The sequence below is a fragment of the Syngnathus scovelli genome, chromosome 16 (genome assembly GCF_024217435.2).
Source record: "Syngnathus scovelli strain Florida chromosome 16, RoL_Ssco_1.2, whole genome shotgun sequence".
Taxonomy (NCBI): domain Eukaryota; kingdom Metazoa; phylum Chordata; class Actinopteri; order Syngnathiformes; family Syngnathidae; genus Syngnathus; species Syngnathus scovelli.
In genome coordinates, this window is record NC_090862.1 from 3,530,535 (window position 1) to 3,552,182 (window position 21,648).

At 40.3% G+C, this 21,648-nt stretch overlaps 5 protein-coding genes across 10 annotated transcripts; 1 reads left to right on the forward strand and 4 right to left on the reverse strand.

Moving 5' to 3' along the window:
• Positions 1 to 357: 357 nt before the first annotated feature.
• Positions 358 to 3,140, reverse strand: atp6v0ca (ATPase H+ transporting V0 subunit ca). The gene is made up of 3 exons (XM_049745167.1): positions 2,897 to 3,140; positions 1,704 to 1,887; positions 358 to 1,468 (listed from the first exon to the last, which is right to left on the reverse strand). Exons 1-3 carry the CDS (start codon positions 2,970 to 2,972, stop codon positions 1,264 to 1,266), a joined length of 465 nt encoding a protein of 154 aa, XP_049601124.1. The 5' UTR covers positions 2,973 to 3,140; the 3' UTR covers positions 358 to 1,263.
• A 654-nt stretch (positions 3,141 to 3,794) lies between these two features.
• ypel3 (yippee-like 3) lies at positions 3,795 to 7,088 on the reverse strand. The gene is made up of 5 exons (XM_049745168.2): positions 6,794 to 7,088; positions 5,975 to 6,093; positions 5,577 to 5,620; positions 5,039 to 5,147; positions 3,795 to 4,941 (listed from the first exon to the last, which is right to left on the reverse strand). Exons 2-5 carry the CDS (start codon positions 6,089 to 6,091, stop codon positions 4,852 to 4,854), a joined length of 360 nt encoding a protein of 119 aa, XP_049601125.1. The 5' UTR covers positions 6,092 to 6,093; positions 6,794 to 7,088; the 3' UTR covers positions 3,795 to 4,851.
• Positions 7,089 to 7,553: 465 nt separating this feature from the next.
• Positions 7,554 to 11,822, reverse strand: gdpd3a (glycerophosphodiester phosphodiesterase domain containing 3a). Of its 4 annotated transcripts, none has more exons than XM_049745160.2 (10): positions 11,092 to 11,822; positions 10,791 to 10,833; positions 10,446 to 10,581; positions 10,279 to 10,324; positions 10,062 to 10,180; positions 9,745 to 9,834; positions 9,540 to 9,673; positions 9,397 to 9,456; positions 9,186 to 9,237; positions 7,554 to 8,670 (listed from the first exon to the last, which is right to left on the reverse strand). In XM_049745160.2, exons 1-10 carry the CDS (start codon positions 11,126 to 11,128, stop codon positions 8,500 to 8,502), a joined length of 888 nt encoding a protein of 295 aa, XP_049601117.1. In that variant the 5' UTR covers positions 11,129 to 11,822; the 3' UTR covers positions 7,554 to 8,499. The 4 variants fall into 4 exon arrangements, with proteins under 4 accessions (XP_049601117.1, XP_049601119.1, XP_049601116.1 ...); XM_049745162.2 differs by having other exon boundaries at positions 10,446 to 10,576; positions 11,092 to 11,816; XM_049745159.1 differs by having other exon boundaries at positions 10,990 to 11,132.
• A 496-nt stretch (positions 11,823 to 12,318) lies between these two features.
• Positions 12,319 to 18,670, reverse strand: mapk3 (mitogen-activated protein kinase 3). The gene is made up of 9 exons (XM_049745157.2): positions 18,210 to 18,670; positions 16,778 to 16,960; positions 16,507 to 16,696; positions 16,077 to 16,193; positions 15,896 to 16,010; positions 15,689 to 15,820; positions 15,454 to 15,563; positions 15,183 to 15,311; positions 12,319 to 15,114 (listed from the first exon to the last, which is right to left on the reverse strand). The coding sequence occupies exons 1-8, from the start codon at positions 18,425 to 18,427 to the stop codon at positions 15,192 to 15,194; spliced, it is 1,185 nt and encodes a 394-aa protein (XP_049601114.1). The 5' UTR covers positions 18,428 to 18,670; the 3' UTR covers positions 12,319 to 15,114; positions 15,183 to 15,191.
• On the forward strand, positions 15,198 to 21,491 carry nudt9 (nudix (nucleoside diphosphate linked moiety X)-type motif 9). Of its 3 annotated transcripts, none has more exons than XM_049745156.1 (8): positions 15,198 to 15,345; positions 19,501 to 19,779; positions 19,852 to 19,941; positions 20,034 to 20,120; positions 20,224 to 20,335; positions 20,433 to 20,579; positions 20,730 to 20,814; positions 20,925 to 21,491. In XM_049745156.1, exons 2-8 carry the CDS (start codon positions 19,601 to 19,603, stop codon positions 21,068 to 21,070), a joined length of 846 nt encoding a protein of 281 aa, XP_049601113.1. In that variant the 5' UTR covers positions 15,198 to 15,345; positions 19,501 to 19,600; the 3' UTR covers positions 21,071 to 21,491. The 3 variants fall into 3 exon arrangements, with proteins under 3 accessions (XP_049601113.1, XP_049601111.1, XP_049601112.1); XM_049745154.1 differs by lacking the exon at positions 15,198 to 15,345 and adding an exon at positions 16,960 to 17,919; XM_049745155.2 differs by lacking the exon at positions 15,198 to 15,345 and adding an exon at positions 19,091 to 19,314.
• The last annotated feature ends 157 nt before the right edge of the window (positions 21,492 to 21,648 follow it).

Sequence of the window (21,648 nt, forward strand, 5' to 3'; positions counted from 1 at the left end):
CTGATGTGCACTATTATATATTTTTATACAAATATGTCTTCATAAATTGGTCGTACATCCTAAAATATAATGTATTATAATTGACTTAAAGTGTAAAGGGAAATCGGTGTGATATTAAATATATTAATATCGTATTCCGGGACTCTGAAGTGATTGTTAACGTCGCAATTTGAGCAAAACAAGTTAATCTATATTTCCTTTTAGACACACTACAGCAAAAACTGCTTTGTTGGTAAATTTTATGTGATTTTTTTTTAAATAATTCATTTAAGGACAGACTTGTGTTCTAAAAAATATTTTAAATATCCAAAGGCTTGATGTGACTCATTTTTTAAAATAAATATCTTGAGCACAATGTTCTGTAGGAGGATGAGTTTTATTTGGAAATCTGACTATAGCACAGTTGAACAGTGACCTTGAAACAAACAAAATCAAGACAGCAGCACTACAGGTTGACAATAATATTTTGAAGATGCCATAGTAAACATAAATTCACTTGCACACATGATGCAGTCAGATCACACACACTTTCAATTTCATATTAACATGTGGACATCCTCCATGAATAAATCACACTACATCCAGAGGAATTTCAAGCACTTAGAACAATTACCGACAGTGCAGTTACTCTAACTATACACAGATAATTTATCTCTTTTAATGTATATAGGGTATTTAATAAACAGTACTCCATTTAGACAGTTTCATTAAATCTTCATAGCGTTCCATAAATAGCAAAAAAAAAAATAGTTGACAGCTCTTCACTGCTGTGATTCAAAAAAATGGTCCCCAAAAAAGAACATTAAAACAAAACAAAAAATACTGATGTGCACAATTCCGCTGTAGTGTCGGATAAGAGTGACATAAGCAGAAATTAAAGTCGGGTGGGGGTTGGGGGGTGGTGGTGAACGTTGATACTCAGCACAGCACAGACCGATTACTACATTTACAAGGGGGTGACCACTGTACAGGATAAGATCAGACAACACATCAGGCAGACTGTCCACACATCATCCCACAACAACCAACACTTCATCTTCATGCCCACTCTGTACACCTCACCTGACACAACCGGATGGCTCGGAAAATACGATTTGGACAGATCACAATTATTGATGACACAACTGCCAGGTCCAACGGCAACACGCCTTCACTTGCCATCCCATCTTGTCAGGCCCTCTTGGTGTTTATGGAAGTTGGTGAAAATCTATTTGTTCTCGCTGCTTCGATGTGGAATGAATGAAATGACGCTGGTGCGGACGCTTATTTCGTAGATAGGATAAGAGCCACGATCAGGCCGTAAAGCCCCAGCACCTCGGCGAAGATCAGGATCAGGATCATGCCCACGAAGAGGCGTGGCTGCTGGGCCGTACCTCTCACGCCGGCGTCGCCTACAATCCCGATGGCAAAGCCGGCCGCCAGACCGCTCAGGCCTACGCTCAGACCGGCGCCTAGATGAAGGAAGCTTCTGTTGAAGGAAACACAAATGATAGGTGACTACATGGCATAAACCAGTAAAGACCATGGCAGTGTGCTTAAAGAGCAACCAATGATCATAATGCTAAATTTGGATTGAGAAGTGCAGCGACATCTTCACTGTTGTTGTTTGGAGGAGGGTAGAGATGAGTCATACATGCTTCTCTACAAAAGTGAACATAACAACTTGTCTACAGACAGCAGCAGATGTACGTGATGAATCTTACTTGTAGAGCGTGACCTTCTCCGTGATGTTGTTTGCTATCAGCACCGCCACCACCAGCCCGTAGATGGCGATGATACCCGCCATGACCACAGGAATGATGGATTTCATGATGAGCTCTGGCCTCATCACCGACATGGCAGCGATGCCAGTGCCGCTCTTTGCTGTTCCATAAGCTGCGCCTAGAGCTTAAGGAGAAAGATGTGGCAAACCGTTAACACAGTCTTTTTTTTTTTTTTTTTTAAATCCCAATGTAACACATTGTGATCACTAAAGTGTGAAAAGTGAAATTATAGCTTAGACACACTGAAAGCAAATAACACCTTCTCAGTTGCTGCAGCGGGACGAGAAATTATATAATTTCAGTTCACTTGTTAATTAATGTGCATTGCATCCCCTCGTCATCTGTTTTTATTGCTTGCGGCAGAAAACAACAAGACAGTAAACTCCAATTTAGCCCAACAATGTTATAATAGTGAATATATAGTCACTGCACATTTTTATGGTGTCAGTCCTAAGACTGACTGATGACTACTCCAGGTTGGACCCCATCCATCTATTGCCTAAAGTCAGGTGGGATTAACAGAGAATGCATGGATGGTTGGACTCATTTAGTAAAGCACCTCTGAGTTAAACCCTAAAATATTACTTTAAAATCCAAGGTGTCCTCCACTTTCCATACAGTTGGATGAAGCACACTGGGTGCACCCTATGCTCCTCGCCCAATGCATGTAAAGCATGAGGCCCTCAGGAATGAATGAGGGGATGGATGTGTGGTTTTCTCCTTCACTGTCATACACCGAATGATATCAGGCCTCAAACAGCCTCCTCTCTAGAGCGTGCGATTTCATTCAAAACTGGGAGGTTCCGATCTGTTGGTATAGAAATATCCAATTGCATTATTTCGAACTATATCGTCATGATCACAGAATGCCGATTGATTCTGCGTGATCATCCGATGACTGCTGAGCTAGCATCAGTTGGTGGTCGCTCGCTTATTCGATGAAGGCCGGTTGGCAGCAACCCGCCCCCCGCCTAATGACACGTATCCCCGGCGAGTATTGGAAGCGTAACCACCAATTCAATCGTGTTTAACTAAACGCGGAGCTAAGTTTTGGAGGTCATCGATCCGCGCTGCACGACAGGCAAAGCTACAGACGTTCATCAAATGTCAAATGAAGAAGCAGCTGTAGTTACCACTGAAGACCATGGCCGCAGAGGCTCCCATCACAGCGAAGAAAGACGAGTACTCGGGGATCTCCTCGGATGACATTCTCGCAGTATTTACGGGCCCAAGAAGCGACGGGAGAAGGTTCTCTTACCGTTTACCTCTATCCCACCGTCAGCCTCGGACAGGTTTTAAAACGAAGTGTTGCTATAGGCTACAGAGTGCTAAAAGGACCGGTGCAGAAGCGGAAAATGGCGAAACGGAAAAAGTCACGTGACCACCTGAATTGGAAGGAACCATTTGTATGGATTCGGGGGTGCTGGATGCCATAATTATGGAAATGCACTATTTTAATGGAGGTAATGGACGCCGTGTAGACCATAATAGAGAATAACACATTTTTTTGTGATTTGAATTGATACCTCTAGTTAGAGTAGTTTGATGTACGACATTAAATGGTGTGAGTAGAATGAACAGTGTTTATATAGTGGTATATTCTGCTGCAAGTGTATACCTGCAGTTCGGCCAGTAGTGTTAGAATTTGTTTTAAATATTACTTTTAATAAACTTAATAGAGAGCGTGAGCCTAGTGGTAAAAAAAAATACGTATTTATATTACTGTTGAAATAGATTGGTCAGAGTTCATTATGCATTATACCTTTCTGCTTAGTTGAGCTCTATTAACATGCATTTTTTTTTTATACAACTCAATAAAAAGCTTCAGTTTGGCAGCCTAGTGTTGACTCACCGAGAAGGTTCTGGGTTCTAGTCAGCAATTTTGCCTTTTAGTGGGGTGTTTGGATCAGCCTTTTTTTTTCAAAATGTGCCAGCCAAATTCACGTGACTAACTGTATAATTTGTATCTGTGTATTTGACATTGGTTCAAATTCCACACATGCTAATCAATGAGGAAATCAGCACCACACATTACAGATGGACTGTATTTTAATGAAAGATCAGATTAAAATTATGCTTTAATGAAAAGAAGCAGACAATAAAAAAATCACCATAAATATGCTGTAATTCTAATCACGCATTGCTCAAACATGATTGAATAAATGGAAGCTGCAAGGGCCTCTCAAGTGTTACACTGCACACAAACACAAGAGGCTTGATCTCTAAAATGTCAGCAAGCAGTGGATATCCTAATTGTGCAGGTAAAACTCCAGGCATACACTGCAAACAAACTTTTGAAATTCAATCCCTGTGAGACACATTGACTTAAAATCAAATGATCAAATTCAAGTATCTGACACCTACCAGAGAGCCAGTTTTGCTATTGACACGCCCACACTTGACTGAATATGTGCTCTTTGGCCTCCCGAATTTCCCACAGAGCTGAATAAACAGGTTTACATGTACGCACAGACTCACATACCTAAAAGCAGAAGATAGTTCAGGTTTAAAATTGCCTGCAGGGAATGTGCATGGGGCATGATTACCATTACTATTCACCAACTTGTATTTGTGACACTCTGAAGTTCCTATCTTCATGTAAAACCAGAAATGATCATAATTGTTAAAAAATAAATGCTTCTTCATTTTTTCATTTGTAGAATCTGCACCTTGGCCAGATGTATCTAAAACGGCATTGTAAACTTAAGGAGGGGGGGTCACTTTTGCATGACTTGCACCGGCTTTTACCCTACTTTGATTATAGATCACTGGTAAGAGGTTCATCACTCAAACACACGCCTAAAAATCCAATAACCAACCAACCCTACAGTCATTCTCACCTACACCAAGCACAACTAGCAATTAAGACTGCATTATCAGAAACCTTGCTGTGGCTGCTGGAAAACACACGAAGAAAGGAGGAAGATAAGGCATCACATGCTATTCATGGCCAAGCCATGGAGAGTGAAAGTGTGGCACAGCGACGGGTCCAACGCGGGATGAGGGAAGCTACACTGGAGCCCTGCTAAGACGAGGGGAGATGCAACTTGGAAAACAAAAGTCATGGAGAACAATGACGACTTCCCGCTCAGTCCCAGCCGTTGTCTTTTATCATGTGGGACAGCTCGATGATGTACTTTCCTTCCTTGTACTTCTGACTCAATTCAAAGGCTTGTTCCTGCGAAAAGGAGACGTCGGTTGTAAGGACAGGAAATGTTTAGCAATTTCAAACTCATCCGGCCTAACAGTAACTTCTAACTTGTGTGGATACTTACATATTTCCAGCCCAGGGTAGTGTGACAGTTTTCACAGTAGATATCAGCCACTGCGTGAAGTCCCGTGAGCAGCAGCCTCTCCTCTGCAGGACCACAGCCGATGTTCACCCTGAAAATCATCAAACGGCAGATAGACGTCACATGTTGTGATTGTGTGTCTCTAAAACAAAGACACTTTTCAGACCTCAATAAATTTAGCCTGAAACTAGATACTGTTATTCCCAGTGATTACATCCAATCTTAAGGTCACGGCCTGTGTTTTACTGACCTACTAACCCAACAGTAGCATGGCTAACGCCCAACTTCAAGGTCCACTCGAGTAAATCAAATTATCTGTGCGGTATCAGGTTTGTGTCAATACTGATACTGGGAAACTGTTGATGCTCTAACTGGACTCATTCAAACATTACAAGAAGAGGGATAACAATTCTATCCTTAACCTACATATAGAATTAGTCCAATGAGAAGACTTTTAAATGGAGATTAACCAGTTTGGCATATTGTCAGTACAAAGTAAAACTGAAATCAAAATACTCACACAGAGTTGAAGAGGTAAGCTCTGCCTTGACTTCCTTGGAACGACTATTATGGAAAAAACAAAAGAGACAAATCAACCAACAAGAAACCCTCCAAAGATTATCTTGGAGCCTAGCCCAGATTGTTGACGTTTTATGTCAGTGCAGTTTTACCAGTTTCACCACACAATTAAAAATTATAATAGCAAGGGATGTCCCTACTCTCTTATGTTCCCAATCTAACCGCCCCAAAAACAAAAATAGGGCATTATAAGGTCAAACAATACTTCTTGTACATTGTTTACAAACACTTGAACTGTGAAGAAATCTCGGAATTTCGGGGATAGTGCAACAGTAGTTGGCGTTTGGAAATACTCACGCCATGTGATGTGATAAATACAACAAAAAGGTGGTAGCTGACCTTCGAGATTAGATCATCATGGTTGGCTAGATGGGCGCGGCAGTGCACACAGCTGTAGCGGCGGTGACAAGAGTCCAGGTAAGCCTGGAACGTCTTGGCTTTTGTCAGCTTCACCATATCTGAGCAAGGAAAGAGATGCCACATTATTCTTGCTCATCAGGTTCTTGCAAAGAAACTTATCATGTATATGCACTATATTTTATTGAATAAACCATTCCAACTGGGGTGCCATGGGACAATAGGGTGCCCATGAGTCACCATGGGTGCAAATGATACAATTCTACTTTATTTTTCAAAATATTATTTCTTTATTACACTTAATTATATTTCTTGATTCATTTAACCATGCCAATGACATACGAGTTGTCCTTTGTTTTGTTTGATAACAACTTGGTTTTATTTTACAACTACATAAAAAAAATGACCTCTGCTAGTTCAACATTTGCAAATCATAAATTAATGATCTGCTAATAGAATCAATACTACGAGAAAAAAAAAACAGATCTGAAATGTTCATAATAATTAGCTTTCTTTGTCACATTTAATGGCTCAGCCAGAGCACGTAGAGCAAGAGTTATGTTCGGACACGTCTATTGTGGCATCCTGCTTCAACATAGAACCAAAAAAAAGCACCATCACCTCAAATTTAGTATTAAATACAACAACACTGGATTTAAAATAAAATGGAGCAGCTTGAGCTGATCGATTATCTCGAACCTAGCCTAGGTTTAAGTTAGCATCTTGGCTATCTCCGCACTGTCACAACATTGCAGCAGCTCAAATGCGCACTGCAGCTTCTTCCCGCGTTTAGCCACTTACCTCCCGATATCAAGTCTCTTTTCTGCCAACACACTGTGGATCAGTGTGATTATCAAGTGGAAAAAAAAGAAGACTAAAATGGTACGAAGCGTAAATCGGGCTCACAGCAAGAAGCCCACCACGCGTTGACGTCTTGGACAATAAAGACAATACAAACGGCTTCTGTTTATGACATGCGGTACCGCGTTTCTTTGCAAAACGTAATCGAGTCCAAAGAATATATTTGTTGTTACGAAAAAAAGAGAGTGTCGAGCAATTTGACACATTCGTGACTAATCGCGCAGCAGACGGATGAAAAATGTGGTTTGTTTATGAAAACATACTTGGGGGGGAAGTCTGAAGCACATGGGAGGGCAAAACAAAAGATTTCAACCAATAGGAACCTCGGAATAAGCTTTAGAATGTGGGTCAACCAATCAGATTGAACGTCACGTGAGCTCGTTTGCACTGTTCCCAAAGCAGTGGCTAATCATTTCCTGCTTTTTGGTTTCTGGAATTTACTGTCCTATACTATTTTAAAACATAAAAAAATGTCTAGTATTATATTTAAAAATATTTTTTGCTGTAAGATGTGATCAGAAAGTATCATTGTTGTGTGAGGCTTTATGTTCTATAAACATAACCAAAATAAGTGCATAGTCAAATGTTTGTTTTTTCCCCAAGTTTAATTTACGTAACCAGGGGTCACCAACCTTTTTAAAAATGAGAGCTACTTCTTGGGTAGTAATTGGGAACACACACACACTTCTGAAACAACAAATATGGTTGAATTACATTTAATTATTTTATTAATAATAATTAATAATATCCATGTTTGTGAATACACCAATCTTAATGATTTATCAAGGTAGTCATTTCAATATGCTACACTTAATTTCTACAAATCGTGTTTATATTTTCAAATGATCAATTTTACAACATTTCAAAGAAATCCCAAGGTTCTATAACTGAGTGGGTTATTTTTAGAACTTACTCGTGAGGTGAAACCTGCTCAACAAATGTGATTTGTTGTTATATGCTACATTACGTAAGCGACCCATTGCAGTTTACATTTCACAACAGATTGCAAAAACTATTTGGCTCTTGATCAGAACCTACAAACCAATACACATGTATATTTCTTGGCAATGCACCATTCTATATTTTAAAATCTTTGTCCACAAGCAAGCTGAATTTGCTTGCTGGAAGAGTACCTTTTCTCCTTGAAAGTGTTGACGTCAATGACCCATTCATATTCCATTACCCACTTGTCCCAATGCAAAGCATAGCTAATCGGGTCAGAAAAATACAGCCTTTGTTCTCCCTCTCTCTCTCGAGAGAGACTGTTTGATTAGTACCACAATAATGCGGTCAGACTTTGACCATGCCTTGACAAAGTGAACACACTGTTTTCTTTCTATATTTACTTCTTTGTTCATTCTTGTCATGTTATCACATTGAAACCTACAATTGGTAATCATGCATTCAGCGCAGAAGATAATTCATTCTAAGTAATCACAGTCTTTATCGTAAGGAATGAACTGTGAGGTCATGTTACTCAGGAAAATTAATGTAATACTGAGCTGTGCCAGGATGATTGGTGGAGACCATGGAAACGAATCAGGCATACTCTAAATGTGTAATCCTGAAAGATTTGTCAGACTGATCTGACACTTAATATGAGCTTCTTGGTCTATTTCAATCTTCGCGTACCAAAAAGCTGCCATTTATGAGTTTCTGTGTTCAAATGTGGAGACATCAAGTCCCCTATTACCGAAATTAGTGTTTCTGAGGAGGTAGCCCGACAGACGTGCGGGATAGTCACTCATCACCCCTGTTGCCCCCACTTCGAATGCCGCTCTTATGTCTTCATCTGTGTTGCACACAAACAAATGCACCTGCAAAGTTGCAAAGTTAAACAAAACAAAAAATCTCAAATTTTGACATTTTCATTAAAAATTTCATAACGATATACTCACCAATTGTTACACAAGATGTTACTGATTACCAGTAACAATCGGTCATTCAATCACAAGTAAATCCTTCCCATTAGCAAGCTTTGGACTTTTGTCCTCTTTTATACTCTCTTGAAATCATCTCATTCCAATGTGCCAGATGTAATACGATGATGGCATTTTGCTATCAATTGTTTTCACACTAAAACAATTAGGAAGTCCACTCATGGTCTAACTACGGGGGTGAGCTCATCCCAGCAGAAATGACATCAGGACGGAGCAAAAACATTCACTGTGGTGGTGTGTGCTTTATATAGTTTGGATGAACTCACCCATTAAATGCTTAAGCGGAAGGGGGGGGGGGGGGGGTGTTTCAAGGTCATGCATTCCTTGTTATTTGAGAATAAGTACGATTTCAGTTTACCCAATCGAGGATAAAATGAACAATAGCTTCATACCTGAATTCCACGGGCTGCAAGATGTTTAAAGAGACTCTTCCTCATAGTAACTCTACAATCATGAAAAAATTCAAAGTCAACAATTTTGACACAGATTGTGAAAATAACTCCTTTAAAATCATTTTCAAAATAAATATGAAAGAATATTTTCTATACTGGTAGTCAATCTCAGCGTGTAAAACAAGAGTGTTTAAGAAAACCATTCTCTCACTTTTCTATTAAAGTGACGATCAATCTGTTCCTCAAAATGTTTTCCTCAGGAATAAACGTCCTGCAACACATGAAACATGGAGCAAACATTACACTCCAGAAGAAAAAAAAAAAACCAGGCCAGTTTCATCTTGACTTGGCCACCTGTTGATTACGCGTGGTAAGTAGAACTGGAGTAAACTCTCTCCCAGTGGAACAAAGGGCAGTAGGCCAGTATAGAAGAGAAACAGCAGGAGCACACCTCGATATAAGGAAAAGCTATACGGCATGGCTCCATTCTAGAGTGAAAGACACCAAAAGATATTGAGATTCACACATTGCAAACATCAAACCATTTTCTTTCATTTACCGTTTTGCGGCATTTGCTCAAGATTTTGGAATTCATAGATGCCCAGACGGTGATCTTTTCTCTATGGTAGCGTTTGACCAGCTCAGACACCTAACACAGAAATGTTTACAATCAAAGTAAGGCAAATATCAAGCAACACGTGTGATTTACGTGCGAACACGTTACTTGTAAAAAAAAGTGCAAATGTTCAACTAGAAGACAATCTGTAAATCTTATCATGGATGGAATTTAACTAGCTAGGACACAAAAGGTTATGCTGCCGTACAATGAACAAATTATAAAAGTTATATAAAAGTTTTTTTTGGTGTCATCATTGCCTTTTCTATCAACTGGCTGTTGTCCTCTTTAATCTCAATGCTGATTGGCATCTCTGGGAACTTTGTAAACACATCCTCCAGCAAAGTAAATTCCCTGTCGGAACCACTGCTGTAGTGACCTGGTGGATACAAGTTATGATAACAAAAGTGACATCATTTATTTTGAATTGTTTTTGTTTGCCACTTGTGAATAATCTACTACATGGGAGTGTCTCACCTTGATAAAATGTCAACTCAAGCTTTTCCTTGTACAAGGGTAAATCCTAGAAAAGCCATAGGAAGAACATATTTATCCATATTAATCCTGTACAAAAATAAATACATGGAGCTTGTAAATGTTGATTGTATTAAAACTATATCTGGTTTTCTCTCTCCCCCCCCTACCTGAACGTTGACTGAAGACATGGTGACATCATGACCTGTCTGCCTCAAAAGATTCTCATCATGTGACACAACCACATATCCGTCACGCGTCAAGTGACAATCTAGCTCCAACATTTGCGTTCCTTGATCCACTGCGCTAAAAATTAGGGGAACTAATGTTAGTTCCAAAAATTGAGTCAATTCATTATGACTTAGATCCAAAAGTATTCTGATAATTAGGCCTTTATACAGTACTACAATGGTTTTGAAAAATAGATGATATATATATATATATATATATATATATATATATATATATATATATATATATATATATATATATACAGACAAAAAAATATTACTCACTGACTGAAGGCCTCCATGGTGCTTTCTATCCGCTCTCCACATCCTGGTAAGATAGTAAACAGTTATCTTAACAAGAATTTTATTTAGTTTGAGCTCTTGCATACTGCTTTATGAGCTACTTTTAACAACACATTCATTTTTGCTGCTATGAAAGACACGAGGCTAAAGTTACACTCCAATAAATTATTCTCTTCCTTACCTCCTCTGTGGGAAATATGTGTACAATAGAAGCTTGTGCATTTTTTCTTATGAAGAATTTGAGGATTCTTCAGCAGGTATAACGAGGTGAGGATGTACCCACCCAACACCGGGAGAGCGACACACCAAAAACAGCTCATCTTCTTTTAAAAATCTCTGCAAGCTCTCTCGTCGGATTGAACTAACAAAGTGGTAAGTTGCTTGGAAAAAAAAAGTCAGTTTTAACAGAGCGATATCTATATCAGTAGGAGACTACCTATTGTCTTTAGCCACCTAAAAGAAAATCTCGACAGACAGGTATTGCTGTCAATGTTCGACAATGTTGGCACACAAGCTTTCCTAGTCTTGCCGTAAAGATATCTGGAAGCGGAGCTGTATAAATGAGTTAATGAAGCACCACAGCTGACCTTTACCTTAACGGCTGGCCTCTCCCTGAAACAGTACTGGGCAGCTATTTGTATAAAACACACATTGGAGGTTGACTATTTGAAAATTGTTTGCTCTCCGTGACAGGATGTGCATTATAACAGATACTATACAATGTATTTATAAAAGACAAGTGGCAGGTTAATTAACTTGAATGCATTTTGATTAACAGTGTGCAAATGTATTATAGTAAATGTCTCAGTACAGGAATGTTAATGAGACTATCAACTAGAAAACTAGAATGTGATGAACAATAGTGTGACATATTTACGTAAGCCACTATGAAGTGAATCAAGACTTTTTTTTACAAGCATAGAGCAAACCAATCAATGCAAAATAAATATTTTCCCACATTAGCAGTTTGGACTCTTTGGCTACATGATTCTGGTTATGTGGCTATAATTAAGCAAACAATGAAAGTACAGTACGAATCATTTTAATTGCTATTTCCAGGCGAGAAAACGTCCGAGAGGAAGGGCGGTAGCGTGTCGAGACGTGTTGTAAAGGAGGATGTGAAAGTGGCGCGGCTGGATAAACAGGTTGGATTAAAGTGAGAGGCGGACTGTCAAACTCACCGTAATTGTAAGACGATTTTAGAAACTGGTGGATTTTGTCACTTTATAAATCCTCACAAACTATTGTTGTATTATTAAAATGTTAAATATAATTAAAATGGGCTTTGTATTTTACTTAAACTATTTTACATGAATACTAAATATTACTAAAATACTTTTTTTTTTACTTGAGCACAAAAGTTTGCCCAGCTCTGATTTAAATAGATGTTTTTTTATCTAATGATTATTATATTGAATAAAACAAGTAATCATCCCAGGTCTGAATCACACTTATTTCATAAATACAGAGAAATATAAATGATAAAAAGAGAAAAAGAATTAACCATAACTGCAACAGTATCAGGAAATTTTTATTCAATTATATGCAATATAATTTTGTTGCTTTGTTAATCATTTAATTAATATCCATACAATATACATACTACAACCCTTAACTCATATCTCTTTGACAATCGACAAATAACTCCTTAAAAATAATTCCTTAAAAAGAACTTGGAGGGAAAAATCCAAGAAGAAAAAAAAATCCGAAATACAGAAAAGACTATCAATAATTATCACGCCCATAAGACAAATTAAGAAGAAAAAAAAATACAAATAAATGATACTGATTATTAAAAAAAAATGATACAACTTTAACTCCCTTTTAAATAAAAAAAAAAACCTCACCAGTATAACAACGGTAATAATAAGAACAACCATTTAAAAACAACGATATCTGGAACCAGGCCGCATGACAGACGGGCCACTAGAATCATCAATACTGTGTGAATGTGTATGACATGTTCAAGTGCAACATTTCACAGACTCACGCAGATACACTTCTCAGTTAAAGAGTGTGTATGTGTGTGCGATTGCAAAACCTTGTCCTCTTGGTTGGGAACCATGGCGACCTAATCTAATGTCACATCAGAGGAGAAAAAAAAAAAAAGCAAGCAGGGTTGGCGTACTGATGGCTGATGGATACTCAAATGAAACAAACACGTTATTTTTATGTAAGACCTCAAAAATCTCACCTCTGAAAACGCATGAATAGAGCCAACACGCAAAATTAGGAGAACAAAAAAAAATCTTGGCTGATGATTACTATAGATACACAGACTTGACTGAAATCACACATACACAAAGCATGACACTTAAAGCTGAGTGAGCAGGATCAGACAGATGGAAAAGACTGAGGACCAAAAAAAAAAAAAAAAAAAGTGCAGACGTGCTGATTGGGTTGAAAAAAGTGGTGGCGATTGGCAAAGTCGTGGCTGGAAAGAAGTGCACACAGGAAAAAAGGGAGGCAGGGACGGAGGCAGCCCTTTTGAGTAAAGCGTGGCAAGTGTTGGGAAGGCGAATTCGTCGATGGATTTTTTCACCACGAGCACAAAAAAAGCCTCACACCCATTGTTGGGACAGTCATAGTGCTGGCTATGGCTTCTGAAAGAACAGCGACAGCTTTGGACGACATTTGAAAAAGCGCTCCGGCGTCGGGACCACCTAAGCGATTGCTGAGTTGATCGCAAGGGGGTGGCGGTCCCCCCAAGTAGCAGTACGTAAAGACACACACACACTAGAAAACAATGAGAAACAATGCCACTTGTTGGGCGGGTCACTATGGCAACTGGTTAAACAACGTCAGAGAAGATGGGCGCACAAAAGCAACACAAAAGAGTTGAATGTGACGTTTTGGGTGCTTTAAGTCACATGCAGTTTCACCAGTAGTCACAGGAGGGAGCCGCTCTTAGGGGGGAGGAGAAAAAGAAAAAAAAAAAACTGTCCAACTACTCAACACACACATACACACTCACACGTTTACTGAGGCAAAAATGATTCCAACCTGAAAAGACTTCCTGACTTCAACTGACAGTTTGGTTGTAAAATGGCACGATCCCAACAAAGTGCTCCCCTCATAAAATTTGACTTTCATTTTCGAGGTCCGTCCTGAAATTTTACTCGAAACATTCCTAATGTTAAGTAGCGTATGCTTCCTTGTCATGCACTTGAGCAACGGAGCTAAGCGAGCCAAATGAGTTATCAGTAACAGGATGCCGTGGTGGCTTCCTTGGTGTTAATATCGAGCGGAGGAGGGGAAATGAGTTCATCTCACTGGCCGACTGTCTTTTATGTACTGTACTTGTGCTTTTACCGCTCATACAACCTCAAATGCAGAATAATAACCGAGTAGGTGCACATTGCAGAAAGCATCCGAGCGTATTCTGGAGCTTTATGAGACTTGGCAACATGACTGACTTGCTTTGAACCACACCTTAGTGTGACTAACAAATAAGAGGGTGAGTTCAAACTGCCTTTGTCTGAGCTGTAGCAGCTCGAGAAACATTTCAAAAAAACAAAACACGTTGATCAATCCGGTCGCTGCCCACTTTCTTGCATCTCTCATCCACTTTGGTTAATTTCAGGAATGCATGCATTCATATGAACATTATTTAGAAAAGAAAAAAAACTGTAAACCTGCAAACATGCCAGTGAAAACATTTGCCTGAATGTCAAACGTTTAAAATGACTTGCACAGATCAATCAAACATATAAATACAAGGAAGCTGATTTTTTTTTTTTTAAAGCAAACAATTGCGTATGAATGAAAGCTATGACGAGCCTCCTTAAAAAGAAAAAAAGCTTTTTTTTGTTTTAAAGTTTTTGTATGCAATGTACATAAACCCCACACAACAAGCACCCCCCCGTTCTTTTAGCCCTCGTTTGTATGTTCTACTGTACACGTATGTAGCAAGACAGAGTAATGGTGTTGATTAATAAGGAATAATCGTTTATATTTGTGTGCAAGAGAGCTGGGGGAAAAAAACAACAACGAAGAAGAGATTGATCGGGTAATGAAAGGAGATCATGATGGAGAGGGGGCTGGAAAAAAACAGGACAGAGCAAACTGAAGAGTGCAGAGGAGAGTAAAGAGCGAAGAGCCGCAGCGGCCCCACCTAACCACGCAAATCAAATTCAAACACTTAGCTTTCTTGCGGTGGAAATGGAAAGAAAAGCAGCCAATGTTCTGAGTTTTTATCTTTTCCTTGGATTTTTGAGGATGCATTTTCTTGTATTTAAGCATGTCATCTGAGGGGGGGCGGGGCTTCAGGTTCCAATCCTGTGGTTGGCGTAGAGACCCTTTTAGACTAAAGGAAGAAAACAGGGTTACTTTCAAGATCTTAACCCAAAAAGTAAATTTCTTTTTTTTTTTTACCTGTGTGTCTCAGGAGCCCTGATAGGTCTCCTGGAAGCGAGCCGTCTCTTCAAAGATTAGTTCCTTCAGCTTCTCCTTGGGAAGGTCATCCAACTCCATGGTGAAAGTGAAGGGCTCTTCTGCCACTGGCTACAAACAAACACAATTATTGTGTTATTATTTGGTGAGGTTGGCCAAAGTCTTTCACTTTTTGACAGGCTAAATTCATGCAAAGTCAATTTTTAATAGAATTTAAATTTAAAAGAATATTTGTGTTATTTTGCGAGTATACCTCATCCGTGGGGTCGTAGTACTGCTCCAGATAAGGATGAGCCAGTGCCTCCTCAACACTGATACGTTTGTTGGGGTTAAAGGTCAACATGCGGCCCAGCAGGTCCAAAGCTGTACGAGTTAAACATTTGCATTTGATTGACCAGCAGAAAAAAAAATAAACCAATAATAATAATCATGTCATTTCAGGGCTGTTAAACATCATTTAAATGTATGCAAAAAAAAAAAAATTAGACCTTTTGAGTCGCCCCTGCAGAAAAGCTTCTCCCAAGGGATTTTGGGTTTTTCAGGCAGGGACTGCAGATAGTTTCGGGCTTTCATGTTAATGATGCAGTTCAGATCTTCTTGGGATGGAGATCCAAGAACACCTACATAGAGGAGATATTAGCAACATTCTTTTTTTTAAAATGGCTATTCAGGTGTTCACAAGGATGAGAACTCACCCAGAATGTGGTTAAGCTGATCCAAGTAATGCTTCCCAGGGAAGATGGGCTTGTTTGATAACATCTCAGCCAGGATGCAGCCCACTGACCAAATGTCAATGGACTTAGAGTAGCCCTGAGGCATACGCAACAGGTTAACAATCTACTCAGTCAGCCTAAGACATGCACAGGCACAGCTCACCTTTGAGTTCAGCATGATTTCTGGAGCCCTATACCAACGCGTAGCCACGTACTCGGTCAAGAATCCTGTGTGGTCGTGCTCAGGGTCAGCGATCCGTGCCAGTCCAAAATCGCAAATCTTAGGACGAAATGAATTGTCATCAAAACTTTTTTTTTTTTCCTGCATTCACTGGATGGTGAATCCATTCTGTAAATTGACATCATGCAAATGTGATCATAGCTATTTTTGTGCATGAATAAAATGCATCTGAAAGCCACAGCAACAGGTGCCGCTTTTGTTCTCCGCTTCCCACATGATCGGATAATCCGAGGCTTCAAGTCCGCCTAATGAGAGCTCACAAGTGTGATGTGAGGCCGTACGTGTTTCCTTCTCTGTTGATATACTGGAGACCTGATTGTAAACAGCTACAACCATGTACGTGAGGGCTGACCTTGAGGTCGCAAGTGGTGTTGATAAGCAAGTTGGAGGGCTTGAGGTCCCGGTGCAAGACGTTGGCAGAGTGGATGTACTTGAGGCCTCGCAGGATCTGATAGAGGAAATAGCAGACGTGGTCGTTGCTCAGCTTCTGGCTCTTGAGCAGCTTGTACAGGTCTGTCTCCATCAGCGTCTGCACGATGTAACTGGAAGTACTCGAGTCAAGGAGCAGAGTCGGAGAGCGGCCGATTTAGATTACGTAACAGCATGGTAAGAAAAAAGGATACACGTCTCTCATGTTGTCGATGTGGCGAGCTCTTAGAATGTCATTGATACCGATGATATTCTCATGGTTGAAACGCAAAAGGATCTTGATCTCCCTCAGTGTGCGCTGGCAGTAGGTTTGGTGTTCAAAAGGGCTGATTTTCTTGATGGCCACGCGCTGGTTGGTCACGTGGTCCAGGGCAGAGCTGGATGTGGAGAAGAGCGGGCACAAAACAGGGCTCATGTTACACACTGCGGGATTCATACGAGATAGCAGGAGCGAGGCTGATGATGGGGCGTTGGAGAAGTCGGAGCTGCAGAGTTGAGCATGTGACACATCGCTTTACTGTGGACAACTGGAGGTGTATGCTACACCTACACCGTTTGGAGTAGGTGTAGAAGTGAAGACGTGACCAGGTAGAGCTCAGAAGTACTGGATCGTGCATTAAATGGGACACAAAATGCATTTAACGCTGTTTTAGCATCAGCTAACCAAAACTTGAGGAGTCTTCTTAGCTCCATGGAGCTTATATGGAAAATAATTCTTGACATTTTTTCCCAAGTATGTGCTAACATAAAAAAAAATGCACAATCTCTGGACCAGACTCAAGTACCAGTATGTGCATGAGAATTCTGAGAACAAATTCTCACACATCATCTCACATGAGGGCAGAGATGTAAGTGAAGCAGAAGTTTTTTTTTTGTTTCACTTCTTCAACCAGAATGTTTTTACACAAGTATTTGTGTGAGTACTTTCTCCACCAGGCTAGTCATTCAAGCGTGCCTAAAATATCAACAGCAGAATCGTATGATCTCGATGACACCAACCAAAACAGACCGCAATGTCGTCAATACTTCTCGGAGATGATTGTATAGTGACTGGCGTGAGCCCAAATGCTCCCCACGTAACTTGTGGTCATGTTCACAGCTCAGCAATGACTTGCCATTGCAATGACAGCAGTGAGTTGGCAGTGATCTCGCATCGTGCGCAACAGGTTTTCCCTCAACGTGCCCACACAAGGCTGCAGATCACCAGCAGCGATAACAAGAGAGGGGAGGCCTCGGTGCAAATCCCCATTGCGTCTTCTGCAAAACCCTTTTCTGCACAACCGATTATCTTTAGCGATAACTCTTTATACCATGGGACTATAGTTGCATACAATCGGTAAGGAACTTGAAACAACGGAGAATTCTACTTGGGTAAGCTTGGAGAAGGACAGTAAACTGCGTCCTGCGCCAAGCTTCTCTATAGCATTTCCTGTAAAGCTCATAGCCACGCCTGTAGCTCGTTTGCTAACCTGCTAGCCACAAAACAGTCTGATTTCGATCAAACCACGCTCTGACGCTTGACACTTGGCGACGTGTACAGGAAAACATGGCTGGGTAACACTCGCTGATCGTAACCAACTATCCGATGTTGGGGGAAAAACAACTGATTAAAGAAGTACTACTCACCACACCATTCCGTATGCCCCCTCCCCGATATAAGACAGGTTGGTGTAGCGGGGCCCCACGTCGAAGATTTGGCCCTTCACAGACTCTGACGCGGGTTTCTGCCCCGTAGCACCCGGCGCTCCATCATGCGCAACAGTGCCAGCCGCCCCAGCAGCAGTAGCGCTGTTGGAGGCTGACGTTGCGGCCCCGACCGCTGCGGTGCTGCTCGAATCCGCCATTCTTCCTCTCCAAGCCGCGCCTGCCTGTGCCTTCTCTGTCAGGGAGTTTTCACCGAGGGACCTGCGTCGCTCTCGGCAAGGTTTCACGTCTCAAGTTAAGGCTTTGACGGACTGGAATGTTTGATAGACGGAGCAAAGGGAAGCGGGGGCCTCTCTTCGAGCGTAAACGGATTGCGTGCGCGAGCTGGGATTTGGTCCGAGTACAGAGCGTAAATGCGCGTGCTGAGCTACGGTGATGCAGTTGCGTTAGATTTGCTAATCATGTCTACTTAGCCGGGCGGAGTTATGTCCAATTCCCATCTATTGAAACAAGCACCGCCTGTCTAGTTTCTCTGTGTACTACACCAAACCAAACGTGTTGCATTGAATAGCGCAACCTTGGGTGGGCGTGTCCAGTTATGTTACTGATTTATTCCACGAAAATAGATATATTAAATGGACATATTGGTTCTGATTTTATTATTTTCAATATATGTATATGTATAAAGATAGACAGACAGACAGACAGATAGATAGATAGATAGATGGCTAGATAGATAGATAGATAGATAGATAGATAGATAGATAGATAGATAGATAGATAGATAGATAAAAGAACTAGACAAAGAAATATTTTCCTCCAAATGAATAAAATAAATGGATCTCTATGGAAACGAGTGCAACTGTGACCACGCCCCCTGGTTGCGTCACGACGAAGTCACTGAGTGTACTTCCTGGTTACGTCGCGAATGGTACGCGACAAGGTGTTTATAAAAAAAGCACGAATTTATTGAATATTTTCGTCTAGGAATGATCCGTTTTGTACTGCGACAAAACTGGATTATCCCGATTCGTTTAGCGCTCACCATTTTGGACTTCCCGTATACAGTCAACACTTACGGACTCAGGTTTGGATTCTAGTCATAAATACTTAAAGCTGCCTTGAGTAATGGAAACCGTTGGAGATACATTATGTTACTTTTGAGTCGTAAATCATGGATATAATTGTTGCAATCGGGTGGCTTTTATTTTTGCTACAGTTTGCATTACCATTGATTTTGTTATCTATATTCAGTAAGTTTCCTTTCCTGCAGGGCTGTCATCCCCTGCTCAGTTGGCCATCCTTTCAGAGTCAATCAATCAATCGCTCTCATCAGTTCAAGTTGCTCCAACTGCTCCAAAAGTGTCTGCACAATGAGAGCTTCAGCACACATAAAGTCCAGATGCCCCGAGTACCCAGCCTCCCAAATCAAACGCTTCCCAGTGAGTGATTCCCAGGTGGACTGGAGTCAGAACTTTCCAGGATATGAGCCAATCAACTATACTCATCCTTCAGTGGCGAAAAAGCCAATATGGGCAGATCCTGAAATTGGGTGAGCATCAGTATTTTGAACAGTGACATTTGCATGCATTTCAAATTTGATTAATTTTTCCTTCTCTTGCAGTTTATTCTCGCCACAGTTCAATACTTTGGATGGGTCCGTGGACAGAAGAAGCTTTGAGGGCTGCTACAAAGTGGAAGATGGAAAGCCACTGTGTGTACTTAGAGCGAGAGATGTTATTATACTGTTTGGACTGGTCGTCAAGTCGACCAAAGACGTCATTTGTTTTTTTTATTCTTCTCTAGAAATCCTCATGGACGCACGGGGATGATCGGTAGAGGTTTGCTGGGGCGATGGGGACCCAATCATGCTGCAGATCCTATTGTCACAAGGTATTTTTTTTACCTATTACGATATCAAATTTTCAGATTGCTCCTCTTCTAAATTTAAATCTAACCTTCTGCCTGTTGCAACTTGCATGTCATTGTCTGACAGATGGAAAGTAGATGCCAAAGGAGAAAAGATTCTTCACCATGTCTCCAAAAAGCCCATCCTGCAATTTGTATCCATCAAGAGAAAAGATTGTGGGGAGTGGGCCATTCCAGGCGTGGGTGGCTTTTTCCACATTTTGTGTTCTTCACTTTCCTGTTCACGTTATTTCTGCCATGAGGACGAAACTCACATTTTCTCTCTTTTTTTTTTAGGGGATGGTAGATCCAGGGGAGCAGGTTTCTCTCACACTTCAGCGAGAGTTTTCTGAAGAGGCTTTGAATTCGCTGGGAGTACCGCCATTAGAGAAATCAAAAATTCATGAGCGCATCACCCAACTCTTCAAATCATCTGGTTTTGAGGTTTGCAACTGACAAATGATGAAAAAAAATTTACCAGCATTTTTGTCAAAAGAAAAATGCTGACATGAGATACAAGTGAACATAATGATAAACGTAGAATATAAGCTATTTTGTTGAGCTTAAGAAAAATCCTTTTTTTTTGTTCTGCAGGTCTTTAAGGGATATGTAGATGACCCTAGAAACACTGATAATGCTTGGATGGAGACTGTTGCAGTCAACTTCCATGATGAAAATGGTATGCATGATTTGAAGATAGTGTTTTTTATTTCATCAACAATTTGCTGGACACTGAATTGCCATGTTTAGCGAATCCATTTTTTTTTCCCTCTCTTTGTTTATACGCAGGCAACAGTGTGAGCGAGCTGCCGTTGCAAGCTGGCGATGACGCAGGCCAAGTACAGTGGGTTGATGTGGACACGTCCTTCCCACTCTATGCGAGCCATTCTCATTTACTGGAGCTTGTTGCTAAAGAGAGGAAATCCCACTGGTAGTCAATGTAGGAAATATTTGGGCACTGAGATCTTGAAGTGTATTTTTGAAATGAAATACAACTGTATCGATTTTTTTCATTGTTAAGAAACAAAATCAGATTTGCCAGTGTCTCTCCTGTGTGTGTATTACACGTACACACTGTGCAGTAACATCTGATCCGGGGGAAGCTTAACATGCGACAGGACAAGGAGAACATTATTTCTGTTGGAGAGAAAATTATGCTAATATATTCATTGTGTACAAGGATCACATTAACCCAATGTGGTCATGCGAGAACAACACAATTAGCTTAATTAATTTAAAGATAAGAGTACAATCACAATGAACTTTCATAGATTGATCTTTACATGTGAATATAAATGACTGAACACAATGTTTTTATTTTTTCTCACAATAAATGACAAGGATGTATGTACATTATATCTGTCTTGATGATTTTTTTATTCACTATTGTTAATGTAGTGTAGTCAAATGGTTCATTGTATTATGAGTAATCAGTCTTATACTTCTGTTGCTATTTTTCTAGCCATGCCTGAATTGAAATGCAGACAAATAATAACAATGTTTATAAAGTGCA